The 16,430-nt window shown below is 40.5% G+C and overlaps 1 protein-coding gene across 3 annotated transcripts in view; it reads left to right on the top strand.

Moving 5' to 3' along the window:
* Positions 1-16,430, top strand: part of RAD23B (RAD23 homolog B, nucleotide excision repair protein) — a 41,712-nt gene that overhangs the window by 3,487 nt on the left and 21,795 nt on the right. For 2 of the 3 annotated variants that reach the window (XM_080574844.1, XM_080574845.1), the window contains exon 2: positions 13,800-13,881. In XM_080574844.1, coding sequence (XP_080430970.1) covers positions 13,800-13,881 — 82 coding nt within the window. Of the gene's footprint in view, positions 1-13,799; positions 13,882-15,401; positions 15,655-16,430 lie in introns of all 3 variants that reach the window. The other variant, XM_080574846.1, reaches the window with a different exon arrangement.

The raw sequence follows: 16,430 nt of genomic DNA, 5'->3' as shown, positions 1-16,430 counted from the left end.
GCAGTCAGGATGTCAGGAGTCCTTTGACATCCTCTACTTCATGTAATACGGTCTTTCACATTTCGCTGTTCTGCCACAGTGAAATGCCCACCTGTTTAACACAGTGTCAACAGTACGCTTAGTTATGGAAGTTTGACCTTCTGTGTGTTCTGATATATCCTTAATATGCTTATACTTTATTGTTAAACATGTGTGTGGACTTCTGGATGCACACATAATACCCTCCCTGTGCTGGAAGGTCCTGTTATTTAAGTTTAGAAATGTAGGATAGGTGCTACTGTAAGCCATGTTAACTGTCTGGGGAGTGTGCTCCAGCAAAAATGAGTTACAAATGAATCAGGATCCAAGCAACATGTAGAGAAAATGTGAGGTGTGACATATGTTTCCGTTCTATGGATTAAATAGGCATTGTTCAGGGGAAAAATAGATACCGCTTTTAGGGAGATTTTTCAAAATAAAATGTTTTAGCAAAGAATTTTCTCATTTGTGGGGGGTTTAGAAAACATTCTGGTTATGTAACAACAAGGTGGTACATAAAAAGGAGGTACCTTTAAGTACATTTGTGGGGGACATCTATGGTAAAGGACAAGCTGCTTTAATTCTCTTCAGAGAGTACAATGATAAATTTCTGAACTACTGCAGAAACTGTCATCTGAATAGGTAAAGCATGATTTCTGAACTCATACAAAAGTGAATACTCTTCCTGAACCCGCACAAAAAAATAAGTTTGATTAGTTTCATCTGATTGTATCTATTCAGTATATTGAGAGTTATACTAAAGCATCTTTAAAAAAATTAATATATATATATCAAAACCCTGTGCGATTTTGAAACATACTTTGTATTCATTTTTATCCTCTCTGGGACAAGGAAAGATACTTGGAAACAAAGACGGAGTTGTTGTAAAATGTGTGGGCAACTCATACAAAGAGTGACTGAAGTCCCTTGGTTTGTTCAGCCCAGAGCAGAGCAGGCCGAGGGGAGGCCTCATGGCGGCCTGCAGCTCCCTCACGAGGGGAGCAGAGGGTCAGGCACTGAGCTCTGCTCTCTGGGGACAGCGAAAGGACCCGAGGGAACGGCATGGAGCTGGGACAGGGGAGGGTCAGGCTGGGTGTTAGGGAAAGGTTCTGCACCCAGAGGGTGGTCGGGCACTGGGACAGGCTCCCCAGGGATATGGTCACGGCACCGAGCCTGCCGGAGGTCAAGCAGCATTTGGACAGTGCTCTCAGACATAGGGGCTGAGTTTTGGGTGGTCCTGGGTGACGCCAGGAGTTGGAGATCCTTGAGAGTCCCTTCCAACTCGGGATATTCTCCGATTCTGGGTATTGATTATGTTTCTTGGAGCTTTCCTGGTAACCTGTGGGCTTCTGTTAGAAATATGCCTGTTGTTGTAGCAGCCTTGAATGAAGAATAAAGGTTAAGAGTGTTGAGTATATGAGTCAATTAATTTTAAGTAGAATTAATTTTTCTCATAAAGTGTTTTTTCTGTCATACAGAAATAATAGATTTAGTTTTGCTGAATATGCAGTTTCCTGTATTTATTAGCTTTAGAAAGAACTCTGCAACAGCGAGAGAGTATTTCAGGGTGAAACGGTAAAATCAGATTGTATGAGGACTGTAAACCTTGAAGAAATGTGAATTTATTCTGACAACCCCTTTCTACATGTGTTTCAGTGTTGCTTAATCCTGTAGACATCTCTGATGAGAGGATTTTTATATTTCCCTGACAGTTTATAATCTTAGTGGTTGGTTGGAGGAAAAGTGCTCTCACGATCTTTTTCAAAATCCAGAAATATCCATCCAGAATAGAGATGTCTTTCTATCTGCCCAAATCCTGATATTTTTTCTTTAATTCCTCTTTGATTTTACAGCAGGTATCCTTCTCTTCTTCTTGAAGATTGTTGTGTTGCTCTTGTCTACTTGTATTTTATATGCAGTTGCAGAAAGGGTGAATTTGAAGGGATTGTACATGCTGCTTGAGGTTTGATAGATGACTCTGCAAAAAAGTAGCTTCAGAGATCACCAGAGTAAGTGTTAAGGATTACCTGCAAATTTTTTCATTATTTCAATACTTTCTTTACAGACGATAGCATTTTAAAGTTATGTTCTCATAATACATGTTTATTTTAAGTGTTCTTTTTTCTGCAATTGCTTCTCTTCTGTGGCTAATCTCTTTCATTCCATGTTTCATGGCTAGAGTTAGACCTTTCAAGCAAAGGAAGTTTTAGTTCTTGGCTGAAGAAGATCTAGGCTGTCACATCTTCAAGAATATATTTTCTTATGGTTCTGGTATAATTTCCAAAGAACTTTGGATAGGATGGCATACATTCTTTAAAATATAATGAAGAATAAGTTATGGTGGCATAAATTATGAATACAACTAAGTTTATTCATATTAGAATGTGTTTTTCTCTGGTAACTTATTTTTTGTATGTGTTACCTCTGTGGTCATAAGTTTACAGTTTTATTTTGGAATGTTCTCCAGTTTAACTGCCAGCAAGAAAAAATTACTTTGGTACTTTAATAATAATTTGTAAATATTATGTGCTATATCTCTCAACAGTCCAAACTTTCTTCGAGCGCTATTTCCAAGATGGCAAGTGAGTGAACTGACAAGTTAAATATACAGGTTGTATAGATAATTATGTATGTAGCTGCAAAACAGGCTTTAAATATGATTGGTAGGCCAAGGTGTCTGCACTTGATATGGATAACAACAGACTAGAAAGTGTTCCCTTTGCAATCTATGGTTGGTGGACATGTAGGTTAATTAAAGAATAGTACGAGCAAACAATCGTGCTACATTCTGCAGTCTTATTGCTGCCCTCGTGCATACATACTAGCAGGTCTTTCGGAAGTATTTTCATTGTGTTTCTGAAGCACAGCAAAACACTTTCCTGAAGGGAAATGTATATATCTGTTTAAACACAGGACTAAAGAATATGGCTGCCAATGTCTTCTCCTGCCGTGGGTGACAGGATACTCGGATTGAGCTGACTCATTGAAACAAATCTGTTTTTATCTTACAGGACATGGTGAGGTGCAGCATGTCTCATCCGGGCCCTGTCAGAACCAGACAGAGGCTTTGCAGGCTCTCCTTTTTGTGTGCTGCTCTGCAGGAAGCACCAAGTGAACGTGGAAAGCAGAGGAAAGGGCTGGTGGCTGCTATAGGTGTACTGAGTCGAAGTGTAGTATAAATGCTGACATCTCTCCCTGTCTCTTGTCATTCCTTGTCCCAGGGGTAGAGTAGACTCAGGAAGGGAAGTACGGCTGAAATACTTTTCTTCCATCCCCCCAGCTTGAATGCCTGCGCTTCATACCTCATATTTCTAACTGTTTTTTGGTGTCCAAAATGAAGGCCATTAGAGTGTACCTAAATAAAGCTTGTTGTACTCTTCCAATTGGTTTGTCAGTATGCAGAATTAAAAGTTTTGTTTTTTAAAAAATTATCTTATTACTTAAAATTTCTTACCAGTTTTCCTCATATTAGAAACTGTTCAAATAGAGTAAAAGCAATAGAACCAGTATGAGGAGAATATACTTGTTCATGCTAATCAGCATGACCATGGAAGAGTCACCACTTACAGAATGTAAGTTTTCTCCTTAAGGCAAGCCCCTGTGAGTTCATAGGGAGCACTGAGAGCTGTCAAAAGCCACATCTTTCTACTGTTTTTGCAATGTACTGACAGCTGAGCATTTTTTCTGTTGCTTAAAGCTCAGCTTTATGTTGAAATCTATTCATGTATCACTACAAAACTTCATGTGTACAGACATTTCAGTCATCATTTAGCATCAGAATCGTGACCCTAATGACTCCTTTTTTTAAAGTGTTGAAGTCAATTTTGAAATGCAGGATAGAAGTGCCTAGAGGCCAACTTTGAGATCAGAAATTCATTTTGTTGATCTCCAGGCAGTGCGTAACAGCAACTACTCTACTGATAAACTTCAGCTAGGTGTAAATGAACACAGTTTTGGAAAGGAAATTAGAAAGGCAGAGGTAATTGCTTAGGAAGTAAGTGGCAAAGCTAAATTTGGATTTTTACTTTGCCAGTTCCAGGCTATTCATCTACTAGGCCATGCTTTCCTTGTATACAGGCTGTAACATCACACATGCGAATGGCAAATATGGTAGTTTATGAATACTTTATATTGCCTGTGAGGCCGTTTTAAAATATTGACATAATTCTTTAAGTGCCTTTTTTCTTGAGTACATACTATTTTTTTTTTTTCAACCAGTCATTAAAAGATGAATTGAACAGATTCACAGGACTCTTCCTCTCCTATGGTCCTTCTCAATTACTGCATCTGTTATACCTCTGGAACCCAATGCAGGGCAGTAATCTGTTCTTGCAACTCTCAGGGTGGTTTCCTGACTATTGAATGTCCCGTTAAGGAAAAACATATGAGAGATTTCTGTAAGTGTAGGTTTGCAACAACAAAACCTGCTTTTATTATTCATAGGAAAAGTTAGGACCAGATGTGGTCTTATCAACGAAGCTACTATAAAACTTTTAGTTACTAGATATGAAGCATCTTATGCCCTGGACATTTCAATAACAGGCAAGGTGTTTGCCATTAATGTGTGATCATGGAGTTTAAGGGTTTTAAAATTTGTGACACAGATGAGTTTGTTGCTTCATTATCTGGATTATTGTTGGATACAACAACGTTATCCTCAACTGGTTGAGCAGCATCCATATGGCAGTGCAGCATGCGGTATATGTGTTTTCAGTGGGAGGGAAAACTTGGGAACGTTAGCCCAATCTCTAAACAGAAGTGTTGAGAGGAGCCTCCACATGTCTTAGCTCAGGAGCTGGGGAGAAGAGCAAAGCCCTTTGGACTGAAAGCTTTTGACCATGTCTAAAAGGTGACTGTTTCTCCAGTCCGGGATAAACTTGTTAGTCTATTGCAGAACAGGTGAAGATTGGTAGCAGAATTGCAAAGACCCCCCCTCTGTTCAAGTTCCTTCTCGAAACAGTTGAATTGTAGGCAGGTGGGTGGTGAAGGTCTCTAGGAGTTAGTTTTGGGATCCATCTATTTATAGTATTTTTATTAATTTGATAAGAGTAATACACGAGTACAAAAGCAATAGAAACATGATGGAATTAAGGGACTCAAAGCTTGTGCTTGGCTATCTGATTGGAGGGCCTGTTGTTTGGAAATGTCTGTCCCAAAGATGAAGCCCTCAAGCTTATAAATCCTGGAATTTCCTGCAAGAGTAGCAGTGTCACTGTTCTACATGTTTGCTGGCCACCCATTCCCAGGAGGAATGAATTTCCACTGGTACAGCAAAGAGGTGCTGTGATGGTGCGGAAGACTGAGACTATTAAGTGAAAGTAAGCTAAAGGGCCCAGGCTGGCTTAGGTTATGAGCTGGGAGGAGGGTTTGGTAGTGCTAACTACAGTGGTACGCACCAAGGGAGGTGGAAGGGTTATTCATGCTTAAATTGTAACACTGGCATAGAAACAGAAGAGTATTAATAGTCAGTGAATTAATTTGGGCTGGAAATCAGCAAAAAGGTGTTTTGAACATCAGAAGAAACTTCGTAGCAACCCTGTAGTGCAAGAGATAGCAAAAAATCCTTACTTGTCTTTAGATCCACTAATCTGTGGATTGGATTCCTGATGAAGATTGTGGTGTGGAAGGAGGGGAGTATATGACTTGATGCAGGAAGGTGTCCATTTTGGTTCTATATCCAGTTTCTCTATTGATCTCAAGAAATTCTGAAGTTTTATTTTGGCTATGTAGTTAAAAATGACAAGTATACTGGTGGCTTTTTTATTGGAAATTAAGAAATGTGATTTTATCTCACCTGATTTTTCCTTGTCCGTTTTGACATAGTGTATAAAGTAAGAGAAGTTGAAATTGGTGTGTGAGAGAGAAGGGAGTGAGTTTGTTCAGTACACTTGAGTTATGTGAAATACTTGCCTAGAAGGAACCCAGCATGTCCCACTTAGTTAGCTGGCTAAAATAACCGTAGGGAACAGCTGGGCATCTTAGCACTATCAGTTTCACGTAACCTGTTTTTAGGACGCCCATCTGGGATGCACTCAGGGACTGGTATTTCTTTGGAAGACCTGTTTTGCAGTTAGGAGTTCATCAGCTGTGACTCTTAATTAAACAGATTGCAAGGCAGCTATTCTTAAGGGCATTGTGTTCAGTATTCTCTGACTAGTAGGGATAGTCACACATCTGAAATTCATAGGGGGCGGGAAAAAAAATGAGATCATTTGTAGATTGGCTATCATAGTGTAAAAGTGTTCTGTTTCCAGATCTTTAGGGTACGGTTTCCAGCGCAGCTCCCAGAAGCAGCCAACGGGTGCTACAATCTTTGGCTCTGCTTTGGGAAATGTCAGGAAACTTCAGGACCTTCTGGGCTCAAGGTCCAGGAACACCGAGGAAAGCCTGGCAGCCCTCTGAGGAACTTGAGGGTGCCTGCTGCTGTTAGGCCAGGACAAAGGTGAGGGAGACCAGTAAAGGTGTGAGCCCAGGGAACCTCTAGTGGCCTCTGACAAGCTCAGGGGCTTCTGACAAGTGTGAATAGCCAGCCCTTGAGCTAGGATGCCAGGGGCATGTGCTGCCGCTGCCCTCTGATAAAGGAGTGTCAGGCACCCTTTTCACCCTTACTCTTAAGTAAGTGCCTGTATAGTAACACACACGGTACGGGGAATAAACAAGATGAATTAGAGAAGCGTGTCTGCTTGCAGGGCTGTGTGTGGTCTTACGGGCATCATGGAGATGTGGTGGGATGGCTCCCACGACTAAGTGTTGTAATGGAAAGGTAGCTGATCTTTAGGAAGGACAGGCTGAGGAGATGAGATGATGTTGTCAGTGACCAGATGGATTGCATGGAGCCCTACCTGGGGATGGATGACCAGATGTTCATGGGTTAGCGTTAGAGGGAAGACAGGGCTAGGTGATATTATAGTGGGGGTCTGCTACAGGCCACCTGACCAGGAAGAATGGGAGATGGTGCACAAGACCCTCTACAGACAAACAGGAGCAGCCTCACATTCACTACCCCTCATGGGGGACTTTCACCATTAAGAGCACTGTTTTTTTATTTTTTCTTTTTTTTTCTTAAAGTGTCTATTTGGTAGAGTACCATGAGATAAAGCCCTGGAGGGGAAAGGGGCCCAAGAAAGCTGTCTAACATTCAGGGATCACCTGCAAGGAGTGATGCATTGTCACAAAGAGGAAGTCAGGTAAAAATACCAGGAGGCCTGCATGGATGAACAAGGAGCTCCTGGCCAAACTCAAGACACAAGAAGGAAACTACAGAGAGTGGAAGCAAGGACTTGTAGCCTGGGAGGAATACAGACCCATTGTCTGAACAGCCAGGGATCAAGTTAGGAAAGCTAAAGCCCAGATGGAATTTAATCTGGCCAAGGACATCAGGGGCAACAAGAAAGGCTTCTGCAAGTACCTCAGTGACAGAAGGAACACTAGGGAAAATATGGGCCCTCTCCTGAAGGAAACAGGAGACCTGTTTACCTGGGGCAGTGCAAAGGCCAAGGTACTCCATGCTGCTTGCAGTGCAGACAGGCAATGTTATCATGGTACTCAAGGCCAGGGAATATTTGGGCAGACTGACCATTCCTAAGACCATGGGCCCTGATGGGTTGCACCCATGAGTGCTGAAGGAGCTGGCAGATGTGATTGTGAGGCTGCTTTCTGTAACTACTTGATCACAGTAACTGGGAGAAGTGCCTGAAGACTGGAGGAAAGCAAATGCCTTGCCCTATCTTCAGAAAGTGTGAGAGAGAGGACCCAGGGAACTACTGGTTGTTTAGCCATACCTTGATCCCTGGCAAGGTGATGGAACAACTAATTCTGGAAACAATTTCAGGCACATGAAGGAGCAGAAAATCAAGACCAGTCAGCATGGATTCACCAAGGGGAATTCATGACTAACTGTCATGGTTTTGGTTGGGACAGAGTTAATTTTCTTTATAGAGGCTCAGATGATGCTGTGTTTTGGTTTGTGAATGAAAACAGTGGTGATAACATGCTGCTGGTTTTAGGTGTTGCAGAGCAGTGCTTACACAGAGCCAAGGATTTTTCTGCTTCTCATGCTTTCCTGCCAGCGAGGAGGCTGAGGGTGCACGAGAAGAAATTGGTAGGTGACACAGCCAGTACAGCTGGCCCAAGTTGGCAAAGTGATGTCCCATGCCATGTGGTGCCGTGCTCAGCAGTAAAAGCTGGGGTATAGAAGGAGGAAGGGGGGGTTGTTTATACTGATGGTGTTTGTCTTCCCAAGAAACTGCTACGCTTGATGAGCCCTGCTTCGCTTGCAGGTGGCCAAACACCTGCCTGCCGATGGGAAGCAGCAAGTGAATTATTTGTTTTGCTTTGCTTGCACATGTGGCTTTTGCTTTACCTAGTAAACTGTCTTTTTCTCAAGCCATGAGTTATTGCAGTTTCACCTTTCTGATTCTCTCCCTCATCCAACCTGGGAGAGTGAGCGAGCAGCTGTGTGGCACTGAGCTGCCTGCTAGAGTTAAACCAGAACATGGACTAACCCGACAAGCTTCTGTAATGAAATCACCAATGTGATAGATGGGCGGGAGGCAATGGATGTTGCCTACCTGGGCTTCAGTAAGGCCTTTTACACTGTCCCTCGTAGAGAAGCTGTTGGAGGTGCGGGCTGGATAAGCACACTGAGGTGGTTCAAAAACTGGCTGAAGGGCCAGTACCAGCAGCTTGTAGTCAGTGGTGCAAAGTGTAGATGTAGGCCAGTAACAGGTGGAGTACCCTAAGGGTCAGTACTGGGTCAGTCTTGTTTAGCATCTTCATTAACAACCTGGATGATGGGATGGAGTGCACCGTCAGTAAATTCATTGATGACACAAAGCTTGGGGAGGTAGCTGACTCACTAGAGGGCCTCATAGCCATCCAGAGGGACCTTAACAGGCGGGAGAAATGGCCTGTCTGGCTGAATCTCGTGCAGTTCAACATGGAGAATTGCAGTCCTGCCCCTGGGTAGGAACAGTCCCAGGCACCAGGACATGCTGGGGGTCACCCAGCTGGAAAGCAGCTCTGCATAAATGGACCTGGGGGAACTGCTGGGCACCAAGTTGAGCATGAGTCAGCAATGTGCCCTTGCCACTAAGAAAGCTATCGTTTTTCTTGGCTGCATTAGGCAAAGTACGGACAGTAGGACAAGAGAGGAGACCCTCCCCCTCTACTCAGCAATGGTGAGGCCACACCTGTAGTACTGTGTCCAGTTGTGGGCCCCCCAGTACAAGAGAGACCTGGACACACTGGAGAGTCCAGTGCAGGGCTACCGCTATGATCAAGGGACTGGAACATAGAATCATGGACTCATAGAATGGTTTGGATTGGAAGGGACCCTAAAGATTATCTAATTCCAACCCTCTGCCATGGGCAGGGACACCTTCCACTAGGCCATGTTTTTCAAAGCCCCGTGCAGCCTGGCCTTAAATGCTTCATGTTGAGCGTCTCGTCAACTAACACCCCCAGGTTCTTCTCAGAGCTGCTCACAGTCCATTTTCCACCCAGCCAGTTCTGGTTTCCCTGGAACCTTCTTTTCTCCAGGCTGAACAACCCTGGCTCCCTCAGCCTGTCTTCAGAAGGAGAAGTGCTCTAGACCCTTGATATCTTTGTGGTCCTTCTTGTGCTGGGATCCCCAGAGCACCTCTCCTGGGACTATACAGCAGTCACAGTGCTGCAGAATAAAGAGAATCCATATTTTATGAAAACATCTTTAATAATAAGCATCAATTCAAAGAATGCTTAAGGTTGGAACGTGTCTCTGGAGGTCATCTGGTCCAACCACCCTGCTCAAGCAGGGACATCCAGAGCAGGTTGCCCAGGACCATGTCCAGGCAGCTTTTGAAGATCTCCAAGGAGGTATACTCCACCACCCAACAGTAAATTCCTTCCTGATGTTCAGAGGGAAACTCCTGTGTTTTGGTTTGTGCCACTTGTGTCTTGTCTTGGCACTGAGCATCACTGAAAACAATTCATGTTGGTGTGGGTCCAGAGGAGGGCCGTGAAAACATTCACAGTAGTGGAGCACCTCTTCTGTGAATAAAGGTGGAGAGGGTTGGTTTTCTTCAGCATGGAGAAGAGAAGGCTCCAGGGACACCTTGTTGCAGCCTTTCAATACTTAAAGGCTTCTAACAAAGACTGAGAAAGAGTTTTTACCCGGGCCTGTAGCAACAGGACAAGGGGTAAGAGTTTTAAACTGAAAGAGGGTAGATTTAGACTGGACATAAGGAAGAAACATTTCACTATGAGGGTGATGAGACTCTGGAACAGGACAGTGGGCAGTAGCCCAGAGAGGTTGTGGACACCCTATCACTAGAATTGTTCAGAGTCAGGTTGGATGGGCCTTTGGGCTGCCTGATCTAATGGAAGATATTCCTGCCTGTGGCAGGAGTTTTGACTAGATGATCCTTAAAGGTCCCATCCAACCCAAATTACTCTACGATTCAAGCTGGTAGTTCGGAGCTGGCTTAAATATAAAAGTTCATTTATTTTTTCCGTTTAAAAGATATGATCTCTTAAGTCAATTCATCTGAGATATAATAGGGTTTCCCTTATATAAATTACTCTTCTCTATAAACAGTTGCCGTGTTTGGAAATGTATCACCTGGAAGTTACTTGTATATATTTCCAATTTAATAGGAACAACCTGAACCACATTCCAGAATTTCTTAATTTATAATGTGGAGCTCACGATGTGTCAAGTTACTGTGAATCAACATACCACATGAGATATCTTTGCATGGCAAAAGTTTTGCTTTAGACGAGAGTGCATGTCCAGTTAAATGAGAAGCTTAAGTTAATGTTCCTTGCCTTTGCAAATGGCAGTGTGTATGCATATAGTTAGCAAATTACTGTAAATTAGTTGAGCTATGTTAAGCTTAAATTTGTTTTAGGTCTGTGTAAACTGTTTGTCAGCTGGAGAAATGTCAGAGGTCTGAAGTAATTCGTGTTTGAATTTAGTATATTATGTGTTCCTAGAATGATTGACATATTTAGCAAGTACAGAAAATACAGGAGACCTGTACTGGAAACAGTAACAGCCTTCTCTCTTCGATTTCTTTCTTTTTTTCTTTTTTCTTTTTTCTTTTTTTTTTTTTTAATTCCTGTAAGAAGCCAGTCATAGCCACTGTATTGGCAGGTTCTAGCCAGAGTGCCTCTGTACTTGGGGAGCAAACACGTTGTTTTGTCCTACCCAGTGTACCACTGTGATTCTGTGAGAGCTGGCTGTGGAGGACCTCTAGGGATGCTTGAGGCTAAGCTTGCACAGCTGGAGTTAACCACACTCCAACCTCGTGCAGGTGGCATCACCGTACTCAGTGCTCTGCTCCTTCTGACCACTGACAGCCCCACTCCTGTCAGACAGCAAAGGGGAAGCAGTGGTAACTGCTTGCGTATAACTTTGTATTGTTAGTTGTATTAACTGTCACTATTTCACAAAGGCAATAAATACCCAAACTCCTTAACACAGTGCAATTATTGTGTGTTAATGTGTTTAGTTTGTCCTGACCATAGCCACGACATTAATAATAATAAAAACTTCCAGAAAGCCAGGAGACATCTGAAAACAGTAGCTTGATAGAGTGCAGAGGACTTGAAAAAAGCCTTAGTTTTCTCTGTCAAAATACATAGTACTTGCTGATCACATTACAATATTTGTTATATATCCGTAGCAGACATAGTGACTGAGTGAAATGCTTTGAGATATCATCTTTGAGTCATTCGTAAAAGTACCTAAATACTTGAATAGTTAAGCACTATGTTAAAACGTAGGCATTTAAAACAACATGTCTTCAGCATGGTTTTGGAGATAGTTTTCCCTGATGGGAGCAGGAAACTTAACTGGCATTGCCTAAAAAACCTAATACTTTAAAATATTTAGAAAAGATGCTTGATTGCTTATCCACAGCCTAAGCAGATTGTTGTGTTGTAAGGTGAGTGACTGTCAGCTTTAAATAACAATTGGGAACGAATTCACAACTTATATTTTTAGTTTTCAAGGAAATGATCTTCTTAAGCCATTAAACAAATCTAAGTCCAGGGACAGAACTACTTTTGTACAAGTAAGTGCAAGAGAATGGTGATGCTATCAGCAAATCAGTAGTATTACAGTAGTTAATGCTTTGACCTTCTTGAATACTAATGGATAGCAGTGAGCTGCTGTTTTGCTGTAGAAAAGCAAATGTCTAGCTTGTGTTCTGTATCCTTCTGTGGCTAGTGGTTCAGTCACCTGTATCACCTAGGTGCAGGATTACAGAATGGTTTATATTCTGCAGGTCTCATTTGATGGGTTAAGAAGTATAGTAAAGCAAGCAAGCTCTTATTTTCTTGTTACTGTTGAAAAGATGCAGCTTCTTGTCAGTGTTCGAGTTTTGTCAATCTCTGTTGGACCAAACACCCAAAATGTGAAAGAATTAACCCATTAATAAACTTCAGAAGTAAAATCTGAGAGGAAGAGGGAGAAGAAGAGAGGAGACCAATGAAGGAAAAGAAGAAATAAAACAGGTTATTTACATTATTTACAGAGGAATGATAGGAAACCAGGAAATACGGCTGGCATGTCGAGTGGATGACAGGTTTTAATTGTGCTGAAAAGCTGGCCTTTTTGAGTCTCAGTAAATACTTATCATTTAACATCTTAAAATGTTGTTTCAGTGTATTTACTATGTAAGCCACCCTAGTAGTGAGCTACTGCTTTAAAAATTAAGAGCAATGATAGTACTGAAGCTACCTGTGATACAAATAATTCCCAGTCCAGCTCAGCTGACAGGACAAATACATTTTCTCATGCTTAGCTGGTGGAATTGCTAGATACATTATCAACAGCAAAGCATTGCATGAAAAAAAGCTTATGAATATGCAGGAAAAAGAAAGCTCTAGAAGGTGGAGTTAGTTTGGATCACTAAGTTCATAATAGATTGGCAGCGTCTGTCTGTCAAGAAGCAACAATAAATGTTTTGATATAGGTATTAAAATACGATTTCAAATGTGTTGCTACAGACGCTCTTCTACAAGAACAACCTTTGTCTCCTCAGGATGTTGTTACAAGGTCTTTGTGGAGAACACAGGCCCCCTGGTTGATCACAGCTAAAAATGTGTCATTTGAGCTATTGTTTGCAGTGCTCTGAAGGTGTAGGCTGTATGGCAGTGGTCTGCATAAACAAGTAAATAGGGCAAAATGATTTTGGGGTAGGCTTAAATTTGTTAGGCAAAGCTCCACGTATTACTGGGAAGGAGAAATAATTGAAAACAATGTCTGTAAAATGAACAACCGGACAATTTGCACAAGTTGTTGCTTATCGAGGTTTCATGTGATTCCAGCAAGATAAATCAAATGTCATGGTGACCTTACAAACTGACTAACTAACTAACTAAATAAAGCAGACATTCCATGAAGAGTCGTTATGATAAAGATTAGTTCTAGCTGTGCATAGTATGTGTACCGCTACATTCAGAGAAAGAACAGGGAAGAGAAGTGGGTCAGAAGATAAAAGTATTTTCTGCCCAGATTTCTCAACTTCTTACTGTCATAGACTTGTACTTAAGAATTTTAATGGATAAATGAGTTGTCTCTCATCTTTGTATTTGAATTAGAGTATTTGTGGAGGGTACATATTGCACTGGGAAGCTTTGTGCTGACATCTTTGAAAGACTGATGTACTTCAAGTGAATAATCAATATATGACTGAAAACTACTATTTAGTAGTAAAAGCTTAAGAACAAAGTGTACTTAAAGTTTTTGTTGTAAAGCAATTTTTTTTTTCAACAAGACTGTTTCTGTGCTTTAGGTAAAGGCGCTGAAAGAGAAGATTGAATCAGAAAGGGGGAAAGATGCTTTTCCAGTAGCTGGCCAAAAACTAATTTATGCAGGTAATAGATATTTTCAAGATGTTGTATCTGAACCTACCATATTTTTTCTGTTCTTCTTTGACTTTGATTTGAATGTTAAATCTTCTAAATATGTTAAATTCTGAAAGGCAAACAAGTTTAATCAAAAAGAAAACCAGCAACAAACCTCATTGTCAAGGGGAGCTCTCAATCTTATATCAGATTTGTTGGGGTTTTAATTCTGTGTTTCTGTTGTTATTTGTGCTCTCATAGCATAATACACTAACAGTTTTAGTCTTGGGTGCTGTAAAAAAAACATATTTAAGCAGATAGCATTTTCTGTTATGGGTTAACTCTTTTCTTTTATTCAGTTTATTTTGTGTATATACCTGAAGCATTCCTCCCTGTACCTCAGACAGTTTAATAGATTATTTCTTGTAGATTGACAACAGACACCCACTACCAAACCCATGTCTTTTAATTACAAGTACCTTTGTTTCTGCAATTTGTAATACTTCTAAATTGTCACTAAAAACATGTATTATGTAATAGCAAAAAGCAGGCTAATGTCAGATAGAGACATGAAATTACTAGGTTTGTACTAATACATAATAATATATATATATAATATATATATAATATAATATATATATATAATTCACATAATTGGTGAAATTTTGTGGTAATATTTTTCTGTCATCTTCTACCTGACTGGTCTGTTCTGTTACTAATACGTAGAGACGGATTTTGTTTTCACTTCATATCAACATTCCATCCCACGACTCACGCTTCTACTGCTTTTTCCTCTCAAGTCACGGTTGAAAGAAATTTTGGTGGTCTACTTTTCCAGCTTTCTGCTTTGTAAGCAGTACTGGCTTTCCACTTTTAGTAAGATAAAGACACTCATCATGGTAGAAAGATGAAAATCATAAGATGAGTCCAGAGTCTCTACTTGTTTGAAGGGCTTCCTACAACTATGTTTCTTAGCAAATTTTGACCCTTGGCCTTGAGTGAAGAGAATGCACATCAAGAACGTGAGCGTGACAGTCACATATATAATAAAGACACATGAACAAGGTAGAAGGCCTCATGTGATATATATAATTGTATGACATTGTTAGTATTTTGTGATTAAAAAAAAATCAGGGATTGCGTAAGATAATACAATGTGGTTTGCATATTTTCAAAAGCCAGAATTCATCTGCAGCATTGTATAATCCACAAGCAGTAGAAAATATAAAAAACAAGATTTAAAATTGAAGTGTACTCTTAGTAATGGTTCTCTCATATTTTCAGAACCCTGTCTTTGCTCCTCAAAGATGAATTTTATTTTTTATCTTGGACAAGAGATACAACAGGGGTGCAATGGTGATATTTTTACATGGATTAAAATGAACTTCAGAAGTTTCGTACTTTGGTAAAGTGATATCCCAGCTGAACCTGATAAGAAATACCCCATTTTTAACTAAAATGGTTTCTTATTAAAAAAAAAAAAGAAAGAAAAAAAAAGTTACTGCTAGTCAGCAGTGATTAGTAATCTCTTGTGTTGTCATCTATATCAGTCTAGAAACCCTGAGAGCAGCGTGTCCAGAGAAGATAGGATGTCTGCAAATATGTGTTGTGCAAGCTCCTTCCCCAAAGTGCTTATACAGCAGAAAAGTGGAAATAAGCCTGTGTAGGTTGTGAGTCAGATGCCACACCACCTGCTACATGCATTATTACTACTACAGTATACATAATACATTCTTGATTATTTGACCTGAAAGGCCAAGATAAAACCACTGGGGACTAGGACAGTACCACCTAATTTGTGTTGTAAGTGCCATAATATTTGTGTACATTTCTTGTTTTCCTTGCAATCATCAGTATAAGGATGTCTCCTACTCGTTAAAGTTAAATGATATATTCCACCATGACTGAGGATGGTTTTGAAGGTGTGTATTTTAATCTTGAAATGGGAAGTGATCTTTGGCACTTCTTTGGAAAATGAATCAATTCGGAAAATTTGGAATCTTCCTCAGAAAATGAATCAATTAAAACTATAAAATATTTTCTGAAAACTTTGTAGTAGAATAAGCTGCTCTAAAACTCAGTGCGGTACAGACTTTATTTTATGATTTGTGGGATTTCCTTTGAAGTAACTTATTCTACAAAATGCCTGTGTGGTTTAATATATTCTTAAGTTCTTGTAGAAGTGAGGTAAATAGCCACAGTGCCATCTCTGTTTATAAAGCATAAGAAGTGGTAGTATAAGAAGAAAAGATTTGTAGTTTTATCTGATCATTGTCTTTCATCCTTCTATCAAAGTAGCAGGATGTGGAACAGTCATAGCTTTTTCAAATGCTTTAGCCTTCTTTCAAGAATACATTTTTAAAGTTGTGAAGTCACGAACTTATCTCAAGTAGATAAACTTACACTGTGGCAGGGAACCATAAATAGTTCTCTAAATTTAAGTGCTAACAGAAGAGAACAGACAGGAATTTTCTCATTATGTCTAGAGTGTATAAGCAGGCATAAGTTACTCAGTTCAGCTTATTGTATGCTAAAATCTTTCCTTTGCATTACTTGTATCTCTGTGTTAAAAGTTAAAT

The sequence above is a fragment of the Anser brachyrhynchus genome (genome assembly GCF_964034855.1).
Source record: "Anser brachyrhynchus genome assembly, chromosome: Z".
Classification (NCBI taxonomy): Eukaryota; Metazoa; Chordata; class Aves; order Anseriformes; family Anatidae; genus Anser; species Anser brachyrhynchus.
The sequence above is the reverse complement of the archived record's forward strand: the minus strand, read 5'-3'. Positions and strand labels throughout refer to the sequence as shown.